The following is a 20,410-nucleotide window of genomic DNA, read 5'->3' as shown; positions in this document are numbered from 1 at the left end:
CGTCGTATGCAATTAGTGCAGAATGCTGCTGCCAGATTGCGAACAAACCAGCCTCGCCACTGTCACATTACACCGATCCTTCGCTCACTGCACTGGCTACCAGCAGAATGGAGAATACTCTTCAAGATTGGAATGCTGACATTCAAATCCCTGCACAATCTGGGCCCTGGATACATGAAGGACCTGCTGAAGCTGCACCACACCTCTCACAACCTCAGATCAGCAAGTTCTATAAACTTGGTCACTCCCAGAGTGCACCTCAAAAAATCTGGAGATAGAGCATTCTGTCATGCTGCCCCTACTCTTTGGAACTCCCTGCCACACCCAGTAAAGACAGCACCATCACTGGAGCTATTCAAATCCAGACTGAAAAGCCACCTGTTTAGCCTGGCATTTCCAGATTTATAAAATTCTTTCTCTGTACCACGATGGTCGGAGCCATGCTTATGCGCTTTGAGTCCCATGGGAGAAAAGCGCTTTACAAATGTTATTTGTTGTTGTTGACCCATCAGACCAAAGGGGCCTCGAGGCTGTAATCGCTACCTCAACAAGTGCTAAAAAAGGAGTCTGAAGAACAGTGTCAACAAGGAGTTCCACATTGCTTGTCAGCTTAAAATTTCCAAAATTTGCTAATTCTGCATTTACTGCATCATTACAGTATTCAGTTCTGAGAGAAAACATGGATTTAAACTACTATGCATTAAGCTACAACAACAACCAGTGAAGGTCGGAATCCTTTCTGAATAATGTAATTCATAGTAATTTAATTGAATTACTGCGTATAAGACAAGACAAGACAAATAACATTTATATCTCGCTTTTCTCCTGGCGGACTCAAAGCGCCAATATAGAAAGAGCTCAGCATATACAGCATCTCAAAGATTGAGCCAACCTATCACATTTTTGTAAATATAGCTTTTCATGGAAAAACACTGAAAATATGACACTTTGATACAATGTAAACTTGTGTAACAGTGTAAAACTGCTGTCCCATACAGGGCTGTGGAGTCGGTACAAAAATCATCCAACTCCGACTCCTCAGTTTATGAAATCACAGACTCCAGGTACCCAAAATTGCTCCAACTCCGGAGTCCTCTACGATTCCACAGCCCTGGTCCCATTACAATTACTCAATACACAGCATGTAATGTCTAAACAGCTAACAGAAGTGAAGAATGTCAAAACTGTGCCCAATTACACATTTTCTCTCCCTGTTACTTGTTAGGCCCGATTCCCACTGGACAGATCAAAAACTGATCCGTGAAAAAAAATCAGTTTTTATTTAACATCAGTTTTCGCTCCGCTTAGTCAATGTGAGGCGTCAGAGCAATGTGAACGGATCTTATTGATTAACATTGGATCCATTGAACTCTGATCCAGTCTCTGTGAACCAAGCCTTAGGGCCCGTTCACACTTAAAAAGCGCAAAACGTTTTGCACAGGTGATTCTACCACAATTAACGTGGTAAAATCACTGTACACTTCCGCGATTTAGAGTGATCGCGATCAGCGGTTTATTAAGCACTGTACCGTGATCGCTGCAGAATCACGGCAAAAATGCTGCAGGTAACGCGTTTTTGCGATTGGCGCTAATCGCAAAACACCCGCAATCTGCACTAATTGCGGCAGTGAGATAACTGCCATAGGTTAGAATAGCACTAGCGCTTCAAAAAGTGCTAGCGCTTTGGCGAATAGCGGGAATCGCCCTAGTGTGAATGGGCCCTTAGTGCTACAAGGCCTCACGTGTGAATGGGGAGCAGGTGTGTGAAATTTGGTGTTATCACTCTCACTTTCTCTCATAGGGCTGGGGCACACCGAGCGGCTTTTTGAGCGTTTCTGCAGCCGCTTGCAGCTGCGGATACGCTTGGTCAATGTATCTCAATGGGGTGGGTCACACCAGAGCGGGAGGCATTTTGCTGAAACACATACTCCCGAGGTGAGGCATTTTTTGGATTGCGGACGCGATTCTGCCTCAATATTAAGTATAGGAAAAACGCAAACCGCTCTGAAAAAACGGCAGATCAGAGCGGTTTGCCAGGCGGTTTTGTTACAGAAGCTGTTCAGTAACTGCTTTACTGTAACAATATATGAAATATGTTACACTTAAATCCGCAGCAGCAATCCGCAAAACGCCTCATAAAAATAAAAAAAGCGTTTAAAAATCTGCCAGCATTTTGCGGATCTGCTAGCGGGTTTTGGTGTGCACCGGGCCATACTGGCCACTAAAAGTTGGACATGGCACCACAGTGTTCTCCCCAGAATTTTTCTCCAGCCGGGTGGCATGGAAAAGTAGCCGGGTGGTGCGAGACGGGGAAATTTGGTGGTTATGGGGGTTATTGCTGTGCTCCACACGGGAGTGTTTGTTGCATGTCAGATGTTAATGCTGCTGAGAGAAAAGTAAGGGTGGTCGGGGGTGGGGTGGGTGTGGCGGGTCAAGGGGTATTGCATATCTCATAGTGCGCATACCTTGTAGTCTCTCTACACTGGCTCAAGAGTTCATTCTTTAGTTTGTGCAATGGACCACTTTGCACAGACTTTTGCTGGACAGTTTTCACAGCACAGAGTAACTGCCAGAGTTAGCTCACAGGCTGACATTATAAGAAAAAAAAAAAAAAAAACATATACCAGAAGGTCAGATGATAATGCCCAATATATGGGGGATATGTGCAGGAGTAAACTAACCTATCACTAACAATGATCAGAAAAAAAAAGACCACAATTAATCACAAGCCTGATCATCATTCAGAAAATTTTGTTTTGCAGTTTAGGTGCACACCATATTGGCCAACACAAAGCACACCGCAGCACCGAGAGATAGCTTAAAAAAAAAAGCAAATAAATAAGTGTTGTTGGTTATTAGCAGCTGTGTTACAAAATGCTGGGTATAAGCTGATCAGACCTCCAACGCAATCCAGTGCTAAATAACAAAACCGAGATCAGCGCACAAGGAAAACTTCTAAAGGGCAACCTACACTCCCACAGAGTGATAAATAACACTAGCAAAATGAAGGTGACAGCCAAAAGCAGAGTGAAAGAAGATCGGCAGCTTACCCACGTGTAAGACTCAAGGAGATAAGCACGCTATTCTAGCTGACTGGCTGTCACGCTGCTAAACTTCTCGTTCGTGGAGGAACGCTCCCAGCCGCCCACAGCATTCAGAACAGATAGTCCCGCCTCTTATGCCACCAAGCCAATGAGCATTCTCGAGGCACCAGGCATCACAAATACAGCCTGCCAGGAAGTGCGAGGTCTCCTACGTAGAGGAGAGTGGCTCACGCAGCGTACGCGGAGCGCAGTACTTTTCCTACGCCCGCCGGGAACATCTAAAAATGTATGTGCATAAAAGCCAGGTGCGAGATGACTGCCCAGCGCGAGATGGCAGCCGGGCGGGCGCCCAACTTACCCGGGCGGAGCGCCCACCTATTTGATGCTGGGGAGAACACTGCACCTCAGGGCAGAGAATTCTCTGAGGATCTTACAGTGTACCAGAGACGGCACGTAAAGGTTTTTGTTTTTTTACTTTCCCGGGGCTTCCTCCAGCCTCATAAGCACATCGGAGTCCCTCGCCGTCCTCCCGCGGGTCTGCCATTTGGCGGTAATAAGCCCTGGTAACTGGCTCAGTCACGTCTGTCAGGGTCTTCTGCGCATGCACGGCCCTCCTGCGCATGTGCAGAAGACCCCGACTGACAACTGAGCCAGTTACCGGGACTGATTGCCCCTGACTGGCAGACCGTGAGAGGATGGTGAAGGGCACAGACATGCTTATTAGGATGGAGGAAGTCCTGGGTAAGTAAAAAAATCTTTGTTACTTGCCGTCTCTGGTACATTTAAAAAAAAAATGGTTGCTCTGCATAAAGATGGCCTAGGCTATTGAATTTGTTAAATCTATGCAGCAACCTGTGACCTTGTCGCATGGGGTATCATCACGCAGCAGAATCACATGGTACATGCGCCACTGGACACAAAAGGAGGCGCGCCAGCAAGGGGGGGGGACTGGTTGGGGATTCATCGGTAGTCGGAAAATTGAAAACTATGCACCCAACCAAGCCTGATCTTTCCATTCTGCCGGATCAATCACTTCTACGATATCAGATTGAAATCTATCAAACTGGCGATGGAGAGGCCACATTGCAGCATTGATCACTATGATCAAATCGGCCAGATATCAATACCCTTAACTGAGTAATATATGGGTACCCTTAACTGCCAACAGGAGTACAAGTCCGCTTTAAAACATATTCTAAAGGTCCGTACACACGCCGGACTGGAGGCAACGACGGGTCCGTCGTCACCTCCCGCTGGGTGGGCGTTCCAACAACAGTCCGGCGTGTGAACGCACTGTCGGCAGATTGATATGGCTGCTTCTGAGCGATCCGCCCGGCGGATTTCCATCTCATTGACCTAGCGCTAGCTACATGATGCCCCCCTCCCAGCCGAATCCCACCCACTCTTCCGATCGCCACCGGCGATGATGGGCGTCAGGAGATCCAGTTCTGAACGGGATCTCTGTCAGGGCTTCCCCCGTAGCCATGGCGACGAACGGAATGACGTCATCGACGTCGTGACGTCATAGGGAGTCCCAATCCACCCCTCAGCGCTGCCTGGCACTGATTGGCCAGGCAGCACACGGGGTCTCTGGGGTGCTCGTTACGCAGCGGATAGCGACGCATCGGCGGCGATCGTCCTCAACATGCAGCAAGCAAAGTGCTTGCTGCAGGTTTTTTAAAAAAAAAATTCAAATCGGCCCACCAGGGCCTGAGCGGCACCCTCCGGCGTCTCTGGACGAGCTCAGCTAGGGAGGTTAACTACATCTGTGGATTTCCACAAAACATGCACTATTAGTGGGCCTTGAGGACAGGGTTGGGGAACACTAATCTAGTGGACAAATATAATAGTGCACTACACTATTATATTTGGCTACTAAAAAAAAAAAATCCTACACATATAAATAAAAATCCTAGAGACTCCGAAATAAGACTATAAACACTTTAGTGGACCAATCAGTTATGCTTATATAGTACAGTTATTCCTGTTATTTTAAACTGCCTAGAATTAATGTTTCTTGACTTCACATATCCATTGTTTCTCTGCATAAGGTAATGACTTATGCTGGGGATACACGGATCGACCGGCGGCTCGATTAGCCGCCGGATCGACCCCAGCCGCGTCCCCGTTCGTCCACGCACGAAACGTACCGTGTATCCCCAGCATTAGAAGTCTTGTCAGGTAGAAGAGAGTAATGTGGCGTTTATGCCAGGGCTGTGGAGTCGGAGTCGTGCAATTTTGGGTGCCTGGAGTCGGGAAAAAAATGCACCGACTCCGACTCCTAATGAATTTGTAACTGTAATTAAAATAGAAAATATGATAAAATGTTCTATTTCTCAGATAATAGTCATTAAAAATAATTTATACACACAGTAATAGCTGTGCTCAGTCCACAAAAATGAAATAAACCAATCAAAATGAGTTACTTGTGCTGCTTCAATAAAGCAGTCCCTGTATTTTTAAGGTCAGATATACATATCTGATTGTGACTGTATATATGTGTACACAGGAATCTCTTATATATACTAAATAACATCTATGCTGTAAGAATAAAGCCTGATGTGTAGCTGTGTCACTAATAGAGATGATCAATGAGATGGAAATAATTCTGCATTGATGCTGATTTATGCAAATGTATGCACTCCCTTTGCTGATTAAATGAAATAATTTGATATGTTGTTAAAATTTGGTTTGGTGACTACAAATTAAAGGGTAACTGAGACGGATGAAAAGTAAAGTTTTTACATACCTGGGGCTTATTCCAGCCCCCTTCAGGCTAATCAGTCCCTCGCTGTCCTCCACCACCCGGATCTTCTGCTATGAGTCCTGGTAATTCAGCCAGTCAGCGCAGTCCGGCCGCATGCAGCTTCCACAACCTGGAGCGTTCTGCACCTGCGCAATAGTGCTGCACAGGTGTAGTACGCTGCCGGCGGACGGAGTGTGTGCATGCGCACTACGCCCGACTGGCTCAAGTACCTGGACTCATAGCAGAAGATCCAGGTGGTGGAGGAGGACAACGAGGGACTGATTATCCTGAAGGGGGCTGGAGGAAGGCCCAGGTATGTATAAAACTTTAATTTCATCTGTCTCAGGTTTACTTTGTTACACAGTAGTACTATACTCTACATATGCACTCCCCACAGAGCTGCAGGGAATCCACTGAGAATGGTGTGCACATTGAACACAGAGGTGTTGTCTGTTTACAATCTCCTCATTCCCCTGCAGAGTACCTGCACATCATTCTTACATGTACCCACACTTACATTGCCTAGGGCCTGATAGATGGTCTTTGTTCCGGTTTGTACCTTTTACAAGTACTCTTACCAAGGACTAGTTTTAGTCTAAAGGGAATAAATATAGTAGTCTACATATCCTTCTCACTTCAGTTGTCTTGTAAAATTCCTAAGCGTTGGCAGTTAAGAGACGAATTTCATGTTACATACTTTTAATCAACAAAATTGTAATATGCAAATTAGAGGAGTCGGAGTCGAGGAGTCGGAGTCGGTGGAATCCTAAACTGAGGAGTCGGAGTCGGTGGATTTTTGGACCGACTCCACAGCCCTGGTTTATGCTAGTCTAGTTTAGGGAACCCAGCAGGAAACAGTCTTTCAAACACAGCGCCCTCCACAGCACGAAGTGTCGTGATTGGCCGAATAGTGTGGGCATAGTTGGGTTTGCTACTATCTGAAACCTAGCAGTGCTTTCCACCCAATAACATTAGTGGATTTTCCCTATGAGAGTTCATGCTGAGTCCAGTAAAATAGACTAGCACTCTGGTTTTTCCTCTCCTACCCTTTAAGTCCAATCTACACGATACGATTCTTTGTGCGATTCGATTATGATTCTATTTACGATCCGACATGTCCGATCGGGATTCGATTCAATTCGATTAGCCATTGCAAAACAATGGCAAATCGAATTGAATCAAATCCCGATCGGACATGTCGGATTTAATCGGATCGTAAATAGAATCGTTATCGAATCGCACAAAGAATTGTATCGTGTAGATGGGGCTTTAGATTGTGAGCTCAGAAGGGCAATTCTATTTACTATTGTTTCCATTAACTGCTGTATATTTGTTGAACAATTGTCTGTAGTAGCTAGGTAGAACCTTTTCAACCACGCAGCTGTTAGAAGCATGCAGCTAATGTGGGCACAGGTTGCCACTGAAAGTCAAAAAACTTTATACTCATTCTGGCTAAGCAACTCAAGCATAGCGCCGATTAGGGATGATCAATGAGATGAAAATATTTCCGAGTTCATGCAGATTTATGTTAATTCTTATGCACATCTATACAGTATGAAAATGGACCAATCGATTTAAACCTAGGTGGGTCCATTTTCAAGCTACATATATTTACATGAAAATTTACATAATTCTGCATGAACTCGGAAATATTTGCATATCATTGATCATCCCTAGTGACGATCAATAAATTGCAAAGCTTGACGTTTTGCTGCAATTTGCATATGCCCTCATAATTTCCCGCCTAGACTACTGCAATGCCCTTCTGTCTGGTCTCCCTATGACCCGAATACCCCACTGCAGTCCATCATGAATGCGGCAGCCAGAATTACCCACTTCTCCCATCGTTCCACCATGGCGGCTCCCCTCCGTGAATCCCTCCACTGGCTTCCTATCCAGTCCAGAAACAGATTCAAGATACTGTGCCTGACCTACAAATCTATCCACAAAACCTGTCCAACCTACATTTCTGATCTTACTCAGAGATACACACCTAGCTGCTCACTCCGCTCCTCCAATGAACTTCGCCTGACCACCCCCGGCATCACCCAGTACCACGCACGCCTCCAGGACTTCTCAAGAGCTGTTTCAACACTATGGAACTCCCTACCTCCACCCATTAGGGCAGCCCCCTCCAACATCTTCAAGAAGGCCCTCAAAACTCACCTTTTTACTCTGGCCTACCACCTCTCACAAGTGCTCTAAACCCGCAGCTGAACTCTGGTACCCTACTTTTCATGTCCCTACCTCTCTCCCAAGATTGTAAGCCTTTGGGCAGGGTCCTCCTCCTTTTGTGTCCTACCTGATCATGCACCTCCATTACTGTGCACCCATGCTATGCATTTGCGTGGACCTAACTTGCCTAAACTCCATGTTCCCATCCAGTGACTGACTAAGCATTACCTTGTACTCATACTGTGTTGCGTGATCTGGTTTTTTTTTTTTATTGTATTCCTGTATTGTCATATTGCTGTAACCTAAACTAATGTCCAGCTGTAACGATCGGTGTCAGCACACAGAGAGAATCTGAGTATTGGTGATCTGCAGTATCACCAACAATACAGATATATACCTGATTATTGATGATCTGCAGAATCACCAATAATACAAGTATAACTAACCTCTGGACACCTGATAAACTGTAAGTGTTTGGTGCAACAGTATATAAGCCTGGACCACCTGAGGAGCAGGTGACCCTAGACCATATAACGAGTATCTCCTAGTCAGGGTTGGAGATAACCAGAGAGCCAGTGATTCCCTGAACTGCTGGGAGTCAGACTCTACTGCAGTCAAAGGACTCCTATGAGATAGAGTCCCTGACTGGATTGCAGAGAGGTCCCTCTGAGGGACAGGGAGTCCCTGCAGCTACTGGACATCCCACCGGGGGGGTGTCACAGGTAGAAGGGTCGGCCAGGCCGGGTCAGCAACACACGAGCAGATAAGGTACAGAGACAGAAGGCTGATTCGGTAACCAGGGAAAGGCAGGGTTGGCAACAGGTAATCAGATATGCATAGGTACCGAATCAGAGAGCAGGAGAAGGGTCAAGAGAGCAATAGGTCATAACAAATATCAAGCAGAGGCCTAGTCTAGAGTGTGAGGTCCGTGGTCTCAACACCCAGTAACTGCTCTAAAGAATAACACAGCAATGACAGTATCCCTAATCTTGGGTGTGAGGTCCGTGGTTTTAACACCCTGGAACTGGTCTAAAGTATAACACAGTAATAACACAGTAATCTGGCTAAGTGTGAATTCCCAGGTCCACCTGGTTCTAACACACTTTGAGATCTGACTATGGTCTGAGTGCTAACACATAAGCATTCGCAACGGCAGACAACCAGCAACTGACAGGCAAGATGTATATATAGCAGAGCGCTCCTCAACGCCGCCCAGTCCCATTCAGCCAATCACCTACTGCGCAGGAATCAGCTGATCGTCCTGATCAGCTGATCCCTTTCCTATTGGCATAAAGGGCCTGCCTGTTAGCGCGCGCGCAGCTCTCCATCTGTGTGCACTACTAGGCTCAGACAAACCAGACGCATGCTGCTGCGGAGAAACCGCCGGTCTGAACGCGGAACCAGCCGCCTGGCTGTCAGACCACGCAGCGGTGTCTCCGCAATCCATTACACCAGCGCTGCGTAATATGTTGGCGCTTTATAAATACAATAAATAAATACAATGTGCTTGTAATTAGACTGATCAAAAGTTGATTGGTCCAGTTTCAAGTGGCATACAAACTGCAACATAATTTACATCAAGTCGGAACAATTAGCATCATACTTATCGCTATTTAGAAACCGCAACACACACAGGATGAAAACACAACCAAGGAAGCAGCCATTTAAAAAAAAACCAAATAAAGTCAACAATGGCAGCTTTCATAATCTCTCACATAGATCCACTTTAACTGCTGAAACTGTCTTGTCATCCCTGACACAGACTCGCCACTGTCCGTCACCACTGGTCACATCAATGATGTTTCTATTTCAGTTTCCTGCTGGCTAAGAACTAACAAAACACACTGCAGCTCTCCATGTAACCATGGCAACAGTAATCTCTTTGGAGTAATGAAGACTGATCAGAAAGGACCACCTTGCTGCAGAAATGATTCGCAGCAAAGAGCAGAAACCATTGTTACTTATAATTCAGCGACTCGCAGCAAACTGACATTACTTCATGCCTGTTTCTGTTAGTGTAATTCCACCACTGCTGAGAAATACTTTCGGTTCAGCTTGAGGTACTGTTAGGATACATGGCACATTCTACCATATATACTCCTGGATAGGCTAAGCTGTGGATAAGTCAATCCCTAACTTTTACTTTAAAAAGCGAAAAAAACATGTGACCTCATCCCCCAGTGTCCTGCCGGCTTAGTGTCCCCCCCCCCCCCCCACCCACCCCATGGGTCCTTTTAAAAATGTTTTTTAAAGCAAACAATGAAAAGCAATAATTTAACCAATCTTTTAATCATTTTTAAAAAAGGAGCAGTGTCTCACCACCTTGACACTATGAAATGGAAGCTAAACCTGAATATGCATCAAAGGAAGCATAACGTTGTACAGTTACTATCAACTCAGAACCATCTCCCAGTCTGACACTGCCTCTCAGTTCAGGGGTACTTTGAAGAGGAACTCCAGTGAAAATAATGTAATAAAAAAAGTAATGTAATTAAAAAAAAAAGTGCTTCATTTTTACAATAATTATGTATAAATGATTTAGTCAGTGTTTGCACATTGTAAAATATTTTAAATCCCTGATTTACATTCTGACATTTATTACATGGTGCCATTTTTACTGTTGGCAGGTGATGTAGCTGCTGCATGCTTTTTTGGCAGTTGGAAACAGCTGTAAACAGCTATTTCCCACAATGCAACAAGGTTCACAGACAGGAAACTGCCAAGAGTACGTACTCAGAATTTCTTTGTGGGAGGGGTTTCACCACAATATCAGCCACACAGCGCCCCCTGATGGTCTGTTTGTGAAAAGGAATAGATTTCTCATGTAAAAGGGGGTATCAGCTACTGATTGGAATAAAGTTCAATTCTTGTTTAGTTTCTCTTTAAAAAGACTATAAAGTGCAGTTGGTGTTCATGCCGAACACGGAGGGTCTTTGAGGAGGAGTTTAACTGAAAGGACCAACTAATGGTATCCATACATGGTACAATTTTTTCATACAATCTTACCATTTCTATGTAGTATAAGGGTAAATTAAGTGAATATACTGAAAGGATAATTTAGGCAGTTCCCTTATACTATATAGAATTGGTAACATTGGATGAAAAAATTGTACCATGTATGGCCATCATAAGTCAGTATAGCTTTGCACAAGAATGGCATTGCACACCAACTGCATTTTAGACTTTTTATAGTCTTCAATCAGTGTGCTTCATTGCAAATTTCCATTTCCTCCAATTGAAATTCCAATCTCAATCAAACTGGAGTTCGGCATTTTCAAACGTTTTGATCATGGCTGTTCACTGCCAATTCTAATCAGAGTTACAGATTGCTCAGCAAGCTCATGGTGAACGAGAGCTCCTAGCAGTGTGTAAGGGGCTACAAAGGATCAAGAAGCCCTCTTACTAAAATGGTAAGCAAAAGAAGTTTGCCTCCTTAAAACAGAAGGTATTCGCAATAATTCACGTTGGAGTGAGCATATGTCTCCCACGATGTATCACTGCTGAATATGCAAATCATCCTTTGTTGTCCCTGTAAGCTAGCCACACCTCCAGAACCGCTGAAATGCAATGACGATTTGCATTATCAGCAAATTTAAAGTATACCTGAGACATTACTGTACAAATAGAAGAATTTATACTAACCTGGGGCTTCCTCCAGCCCCATGTCCTCACTGTCCTCCCAGGGTGCTGTTCTTTTACAATCTTCCCCTGTAATATGTCCAGTCGGCATCAGTAATGCTAAGCCACACGCCCCCATGGTTGGGAGCATTCTGCGCAGCTGCTGGCCTAGATCCTCTTCATCTCCGTGGTCACACTATTGTTTGTGATAAGCACAACTGTACTGCGCATACACGAGCACAATTTATGCATACCAAGCAGGACGAAGCACTTGTGCATAGAGGGAAAAGCCATGCACGATAGGCTCTGTGCTACTGGGCATGTGCAGACCTTACTTGTGCACTGTAGGGTCACCCTTGTACACCAACAGGAGTGTGGCCACTAAAGCATGTTTCACAAGTTCTTATCAAATATGCTAAAAGGGGCCTAGCGCTAAATTGATGGGCCACAAGAATATCGGCTTCCCCTCTACTGAGGTAAAAACATACGTTTATTTCCATCTCCCTCTTCAGGTACACTTTAATTCAAGGTGCCAATCAATGATTTGCTTCTGCAATCTCATTAGCTCTGTTCAGAGTTCAACTTTCTCCAATTCTGGTTTCCACAGATCAAAAATCATAAAGCAGTGTTCTCCCCAGACTGTTTTAGCTGGGTGCTACACCCGTCTAATTTTGGTGAGCACCCAGCTGTCCAGGGGGCGTACAAATGAAGTCACAGCCGATATACAGCTTACCCTGCTCCTGCACAAGTCCCGGCAGCATTAATTACTATTCCCCCTCCAGGCCCATGGATGGTGGGGAATGATGTAATTCGGTCGCCAGCTATTGCCGACTGTCAAATTACAGTGTTTTTGTAGTAACTTAAAGAGAAACCGTAACCAAGGTTTGAACTTCATCCCAATCAGTAGCTGATACCCCCTTACCATGAGAAATCTTTACCTTTTCTCAAACAGATCATCATGGAGCTCTGTATGGCAGATATTGTGGTGAAACCCCTCCCACAGTGTGATGTCAGGACCATGGTGCTGACTTCACACTGTGGGAGCCTTGTTGCATTGTGGTAAATAACAGCTGTTTGCAACTTCCAAAAAAGCAATCAGCAGCTACTTCCACAGACATCACCTGCCAGCAGTAAAGATGTCACCATGTGATAAATGTCAGAATGTAAATCAGGGAGAGGAAAGATTTTACAATGGCCAAACACTGACTAAATCATTTATACATCATTATTGTAAAAATTAAGCTTTTATTCATTACGTAATTTTCACTGGAGTTCCTCTTTAAGCTCCGTCTTCTGACGGCGCTGAAGTTAGGGCTTGTTCACACGGGCGTTTAAGACGTGGCGTTTTTTGAGATCTACCGCCGTCTCATTCAAGTGCAGTGTTCTCCCCAGGCTCTTTTAGCCGGGTGCTCCACCCGGCTAGTTTTGGTGAGCACCCGGCTGTCATCGGCTCGTTTCCTCCTCTGCTGTAAGCAGAATTGTGCAGAGAAGCACCGGCCCTGCATTCTCTCATCTTGTCCCACCCGGCTACTATTTCATGCCACCCGGCTGGAAAAAGTTTGGGGGAGAACACTGAAGTGAATGGGTGCGTTTAGAGCTGGCTTTTGAACGCTTTCATGAAAGCCTGGCTGTAGATCCCGGAGTTCCGTCTCATCTCGAAAGCAACATCATGTTTTCAGAGGTGGTAAACACCGGGAAACAATTGCAGAGATCCGACCTGCTAGCCTTGGAGGCTTCCCAAAAGCCTTCAGAAGCTAGCATCTAAAAGCTGGCGTTTACACGTGGCGCCGAGAAAAAGCTTGACAGAAGAACTCACTGTGCGCCATTATAGTCGCAATTCCTAATATGGTCTATGGTGGCGCCGGCTGTGCCCAAATCTCCTGCGCTGCAATCAACGTGTTCGGTCCAGGGCTGTGGAATCGGTACAAAAATCATCTGACTCCAACTCCTCAGTTTATGAAACCTCTGACTCCAGGTACCCAAATTGGCTCAGACTCCTCAGTTTATGAAACCTCTGACTCCTTAGTATAATACTTACCAGGGCAGTAAATTTGGTACAAAAATCATCTGACTCCTCAGTTAATGAAATCACTGACTACAGGTACCTAAATATTGCTCCGACTTCTTAGCCCTGCAGCTGTTATCGGCTAGCCTGCTCATCCTCCCCCTATGATGTAAACAGAGTTGCGCCGGCCCTGAATTCCCTCGTCATACCCCACCTGGTTACTTTTTCATGCCACCCAGCTGGGAAAAAAATTCTGGGGAGAACACTGTAAAAGAAAGATGCGCTTCAAACTCATTTCTCAATAAAACACACTTAAGGTACACAGGGCATTAACTTACAGTTTATACTTCACGTGAAAAGTTAATATTATAAAATGGGGTTGAAATCAATAATGCAGATATGTCATGATTATTTAGTGAGCAAAACACACTTCAGTAATAAGTTACAGCCCAGTTCCCCACACAATTTATTTTTTTGTCCGTATCCTATTGATATAAGGACTTGGAAGCGCAGCTTTTATGTTGATTTGACTGTATATAGATAGCTATAAAAGTCCTCTGCTCCAAAATAAAAGTTGTCTTTAGAACAGAACTTTAAGAGGATTAGAAACCATGAACCATTTATAAAATGCTGTTAATAAAAATACTGTATAAAACCCTGCACATAACATTGGTATCAATGATCAGAAAGTCAGAAGAGAGGTACAGATAATATACGATGAAGTTTGTCAATGTATGTAGCTGCAGAAAGTACAGCAAAAAAGTGGCAGAGCTAGATATTAGATTTTGATGCAGATATGAAAATACTGATGAGGCAATGGACTATGCATGTGTATGGAGAATGCCAGGCAAAAAAAAGAAAACAATGTTCTCTCAGACAGACAAGTGATTATTAGGATTTCAAAAACTGAATGTATGGAGATAGTCAGATACAATAGGAATCCAGATGGAGGGAGGATCGAGTAATGTGGCTGGATAGTGTATGTTGATACAGAACTGCATACTACAATGAATTAAAGAGACACTGAAGCGAAAAAAAAATTATGATATTATGATTTGTATGTGTAGTACAGCTAAGAAATAAAACATTAAGATCAGATACATCAGTCTAATTGTTTCCAGTACAGGAAGAGTTAAGAAACTCCAGTTATCTCTATGCAAAAAAGCAATTAAGCTCTGAGACTTTCAAAGTCCTGGAGAGGGCTGTTATCTGACTTTTATTATCTCAAGTGTTATTGAACTATTTACTTTTTCTCTGCCAGAGGAGAGGTCATTAGTTCACAGACTGCTCTGAAAGACTCATTTTGAATGCTGAGTGTTGTGTGATCTGCACATATTATAGAATGATGCAATGTTAGAAAAACCACTACATACCTGAAAATAAAAATATGGGAATATTTTCTTTGCTGCTAAACTTCTAGTAATTATTCATAGAACACAACCAATTCATTATATCATATTTTTTTTCGCTTCAGTGTCTCTTTAAAGTAGCTGGATAGTGGCTGCAGGAACAGAATGGTGTACCACAATTAAGTGATGTGGCTGCATAGTGGATACAAGCTGGGTACCACAATTAAGTGATGTGGCTGCATAGTGGATACAAGCTGGGCACCACAATTAAGTGATGTGGCTGCATAGTGGATACAAGCTGGGCACCACAATGAAGTGATGTGGCTGCATAGTGGATACAGGCTGGGCACCACAATGAAGTGATGTGGCTGCATAGTGGATACAAGCTGGGTACCACAATTAAGTGATGTGGCTGCGTAGTGGATACAAGCTGAGCACCACAATGAAGTGATGTGGCTGCATAGTGAATACAAGCTGGGTACAACAATGAAGTGATGTGGCTGCATAGTGGATACAAGCTGGGCACCACAATGAAGTGATGTGGCTGCATAGTGAATACAAGCTGGGTACCACAATGAAGTGATGTGGCTGCATAGTGAATACAAGCTGGGTACCACAATGAAGTGATGTGGCTGCATAGTGAATACAAGCTGGGTACCACAATGAAGTCATGTGGCTGCATAGTGGATACAAGCTGGGCACCACAATGAAGTCATGTGGCTGCATAGTGGATACAAGCTGGGTACCACAATGAAGTGATGTGGCTGCATAGTGGATACAAGCTGGGCACCACAATGAAGTGATTTGGCTGCATAGTGAATACAAGCTGGGCACCACAATGAAGTGATGTGGCTGCATAGTGAATACAAGCTGGGTACCACAATGAAGTGATGTGGCTGCATAGTGGATACAAGCTGGGTACCACAATGAAGTGATGTGGCTGCATAGTGGATACAAGCTGGGTACCACAATGAAGTGATGTGGCTGCATAGTGGATACAAGCTGGGTACCACAATGAAGTGATGTGGCTGCATAGTGGATACAAGCTGGGCACCACAATGAAGTGATGTGGCTGCATAGTGGATTGGGTACCACAATTAAATAATAAAGCTGGTTAGTGGAAGCGGATACAGAACTGGGTACCATAATGAAGTGTTGTGGCTGCATGGTAGATGTGGATAAACATTTCGATACCACAAAGAAGTGATGTAGCTGGATAGTGGATGTGGATACAGAACTGGGTAGCACAATGAAGTGATGTGGTTGGATAGCGGATGTGGATGTGTATACAGTCTTGGGTACCACAATGAAGTGATGTCTGGGATATACCCAGAATTTTTTTTTAGCCGGGTGGGGCACGACAGGGCAATGCAGGGCAGGTGCAGCTCTACTTACAGCATATGGGGAGGATGCTTACCAAACTTAGCTAAGAGGTGGCTTAAAGAGCCTGGGGAGAACACTGCATGTGTCTGGATGGTAAGTGTGGAGGCAGAACGGGGTACCACAATGAAGAGATGTGGCTGGCTAGTAAATGTGGATACACACTTGGGTACCACAATTATGTGATGAGGCTGGACAGTGGATGTGGATACAGAACTGGGTACCACAATGTAGTGATGTAGCTCAATAGTGGATGCAGAGCTGGTTACCACATTTAAGTGGTGAGGCTGGATAGTGGATATGGATACAGAACTGGGTACCACAATGAACTGCAGTGGCTCAATAGTGGATGTGGATACAGACCTGGGTACCACAAAGTGATGTGGCTGGATAGTGGATGTGGATACCAAATTGGGTACTACAGTGAAGTGATGTGGCTAGATAGTGGATGTGAACACATAACTGGTTATCTTATTTAAGGTAAGTGATGTAGCTGGATAAGGGATGTTGATACAGAACTGGGTACCACAATGAATTTATGTGGCTGAATAGTGGAAGTGGGTACATAACATAGTACCACAATAGGCTTGAATCACAAAGAGCCAAAATTTCCGCAAAATTTTTACCGCTATATTTCCGCCAGCGGTAAACCCCGCATTTTTTCAACATTCACTAATATTTTCCGCATGTTTTCCGCATGCGGGAAAAAAGGCGCGGAAACAGCTATTATTCATGCGGGAATCATGCGGTAAAAAGGTCGCATGAAAAAGTGTTTAAAAAAAAAATTAAAGTCCAGCAAGCACAGCCCTTAAAGAGAACCCGAGGTGGGTTTGAAGAATATTATCTGCATACAGAGGCTGGATCTGCCTATACAGCCCAGCCTCTGTTGCTATCCCAAACCCCCCTAAGGTCCCCCTGCACTCTGCAATCCCTCATAAATCACAGCCACGCTGCTGACAAACAGCTTGTCAGAGCTGGCTGTGTTTATCTCTATAGTGTCAGTCTGCTGCTCTCCCCGCCTCCTGCAGAGCTCCAGTCCCCGCCTGCACCCCTTCCCTCCCTGCTGATTGGAGTGAATGGACGGGGGCAGGGACTGGAGCGGGCGGGGGAGCAGCTGAGACTGACACTACAGATGTAAACACAGCCTCACAGCATGGCTGTGATTTATGAGGGATTGCAGAGTGCAGGGGGACCTTAGTGGGGTTTGGGATAGCAACAGAGGCTGGGCTGTATAGGCAGATCCAACCTCTGTATGCAGATAACATTCTTTAAACACACCTCGGGTTCTCTTTAAGCCTACAGACTTCATTAAAGTCAATGGGATGCGGAATATATCACCTACTACTTGTAGGTGATAAAAAAAAAAAAAAAAAACTGTAAATAACGACGAAATGATGCGACTGAACATTTTTGAGAATTGATTTTTTTATTGCGGAAAATACCGACTTTTGCGGAAATTTTTCCACATGAATCTCGCACTTTTACCGCACTTTTTCCGCATGCGGAAAAAACATGCGGAACATTTTGAGAATGTCAACTTGACGGTATTTTGGTCGCAAACTTCCCGAATGCACTTTACCGCATGCGGGAAGTCTTTGAGAATAGAGCCCAATGAAGTGATGTGGCTGGATAATATATGCGGATACAGAACAGGGTATCACAATGAGGCTATGTGGCTGCATAATGGATACACAAGCGGGTACCACAATGAAGGGATGTACCTGGATAGTGGACGTGGCTACAGAGGTGGGTACCACAATAAAATTATGTAGCTGGTTAGAGGATGTAGGTACATAACTGTGTACCACAATGAAGGAATCTGGCAAAAGAGTGGCTGGGGATACAGAACTGGATACCACAGTGAAGTGCTATAGCTGGATAGTGGCTGTGGATACAGACATGGGTATAACAATGAGGTGATGTGGCTGCATAGTGGCTATGGATACAGAACTAGGTACCACAATAAAATGCAGCTTATCAGTACAGATGGGTGCAGTAACTAAGTAGTTCAGTAAATGTTCTTCACAGAAATATATTTCAGCTGGGTGGGGTAATGCTGTAGGTGGATGGTCAATAAGTAGTTGGGGCCAACAATAGGCAGTGTCATATGAAACATATTTGATGCACCAAAGTCCCAGTGCCCTCATTTATGTGGTGAACATACCCCCCTCCCAACTTTCTAGGAACATTTTGTAACTCAGCACAAACCAAACTTCCCCCAGCTTTTTCTTACCCCCACCCAAGACAGCAGCAAAACCAAACACAGTCTAGATTTCCTGTGACTGTTGAAAGATTGAGGGGTTGTATTGTGACAGATGGGTGGAATTGGTGAAAATTGACTTCAAGGGATAAGATAGATTAAAAGAGGACATTGATGAAGGGTCAGAGATGGGCAGAGCAGTTATGCTGGAGGAAAAGGAGGGCAGAGCAGTGAAACTGGAGGATAAGGTCAATAATTAAGAGATGCCATAGCATGGGGAAGACAAAGCAGTGGATGAGGAGGCCAGAGCGGTGAAGCAGGAGGATGAGGAGGCCAGAGCGGTGAAGCAGGAGGATGAGGAGGCCAGAGCGGTGAAGCAGGAGGATGAGGAGGCCAGAGCGGTGAAGCAGGAGGAGGAGGAGGCCAGAGCGGTGAAGCAGGAGGAGGAGGAGGCCAGAGCGGTGAAGCAGGAGGAGGAGGAGGCCAGAGCGGTGAAGCAGGAGGAGGAGGAGGCCAGAGCGGTGAAGCAGGAGGAGGAGTAGGCCAGAGCGGTGAAGCAGGAGGAGGAGTAGGCCAGAGCGGTGAAGCAGGAGGAGGAGTAGGCCACAGCGGTGAAGCAGGAGGAGGAGGAGGACAGAGCGGTGAAGCAGGAGGAGGACAGAGCGGTGAAGCAGGAGGAGGAGGAGGACAGAGCGGTGAAGCAGGAGGAGGAGGAGGACAGAGAGGTGAAGCAGAAGGATGAGGAGGACAGAGCGGTGAAGCAGAAGGATGAGGAGGACAGAGCGGTGAAGCAGAAGGATGAGGAGGACAGAGCGGTGAAGCAGAAGGATGAGGAGGACAGAGCGGTGAAGCAGAAGGATGAGGAGGACAGAGCGGTGAAGCAGAAGGATGAGGAGGACAGAGCGGTGAAGCAGTAGGATGTGGAGGATAGAGCGGTGAAGCAGAAGGATGAGGAGGATAGAGCGGTGAAGCAGAAGGATGAGGAGGATAGAGCGGTGAAGCAGAAGGATGAGGAGGATAGAGCGGTGAAGCAGAAGGATGTGGAGGATAGAGCGGTGAAGCAGGAGGATGAGGAGGACAGGGGCTCATCACCTTGAAGTCGCGGCTGTGCTGAGGGGTGTACTCCAGCGTCCAGAGGGACCGCAGTAGTTTGGCCAGCTGCTCGGTGACCTCCCCTCGGTCGGGGACTGCGGCTGGGCTGGGCAGGGGGCTGCCCTCCTCCTTGTACTGCTCCAGGCCCAGGAACTCTGCGAACAGGTCGGTGTTGCTGAGGCACTGCAGCACGGCGTTCATGAAGCAGGTGTTCCCGTGGTTCTTGAGCCCGGACAGGCCGGGGGTGCGGGGGCTTCCTCCCGAGCTAGGGGGCACAGGGGACGGGTTGCCATCGCTGGGGGGGTCCGGCTGCCGGCAGGGGGAGGCTTTGTCCCGGGCCGGGGTCTCGGCGGCCTCTTGCTCGCTGCTCAGGTGGGATAAGGTGCTGAGAGTCCGCAGGAAGCGGCTGACGAATCCCCCCCGCCGCCAGAACAGCTTCTTCCCCACCTTCTTCTCCTTCCCGCCCTGCACCACCGTCTGCGACATGAGGGCATCCCCGTCCTACACACACCCGAGGCCCGCCGCCTGCAGCACACTTTCCTTCCGGTGGAGGGGGGCTCACCGTGCAAAACTGTCTGCACCGGCGGTGGCACCCGTCACGTGATCAGGGACGCAAATCCGCGGACGCCATCTTTGTTGAGGGCAAGATAGGTGTGTCCCCTTCATTCTTAGTGACAGGTTATCTCTGCCTACTGAAGTGACGGCTGGCCTATGGCTGTGTGGCAAGGCTTCTCCAGTGTAGAGGGTGAGCAGGGTTGCTAGGTTGGAGGTTGCAGTGGCAGATATATTTTTATAGAGCAC

General features: G+C 45.9%; 2 protein-coding genes across 4 annotated transcripts in view; one reads left to right on the top strand and one right to left on the bottom strand.

The window, feature by feature from the left end:
- USP31 (ubiquitin specific peptidase 31) overlaps window positions 1-20,207 on the bottom strand; it is a 141,846-nt gene extending 121,639 nt beyond the window's left edge. Inside the window, exon 1 of the mRNA XM_068244449.1 lies at window positions 19,610-20,207. Within this exon, the coding sequence (XP_068100550.1) occupies window positions 19,610-20,095 (486 nt within the window). The 5' untranslated portion in view covers window positions 20,096-20,207. The remainder of the gene's footprint in view (window positions 1-19,609) is intronic.
- The window catches only part of SCNN1G (sodium channel epithelial 1 subunit gamma), a 63,896-nt gene continuing 63,123 nt past the window's right edge, over window positions 19,638-20,410 (top strand). For 2 of the 3 annotated variants that reach the window (XM_068244454.1, XM_068244450.1), the window contains exon 1: window positions 19,638-19,774. The gene's annotated coding sequence lies outside the window, so the exon portion shown is untranslated. Of the gene's footprint in view, window positions 19,775-20,142; window positions 20,355-20,410 lie in introns of those variants that run through there. The other variant, XM_068244451.1, reaches the window with a different exon arrangement.

This window comes from Hyperolius riggenbachi, chromosome 7, assembly GCF_040937935.1.
Source record: "Hyperolius riggenbachi isolate aHypRig1 chromosome 7, aHypRig1.pri, whole genome shotgun sequence".
NCBI classification, from domain to species: domain Eukaryota; kingdom Metazoa; phylum Chordata; class Amphibia; order Anura; family Hyperoliidae; genus Hyperolius; species Hyperolius riggenbachi.
Note: the sequence above shows the minus strand (reverse complement) of the source record. Positions and strands in the feature narration are given on the sequence as shown.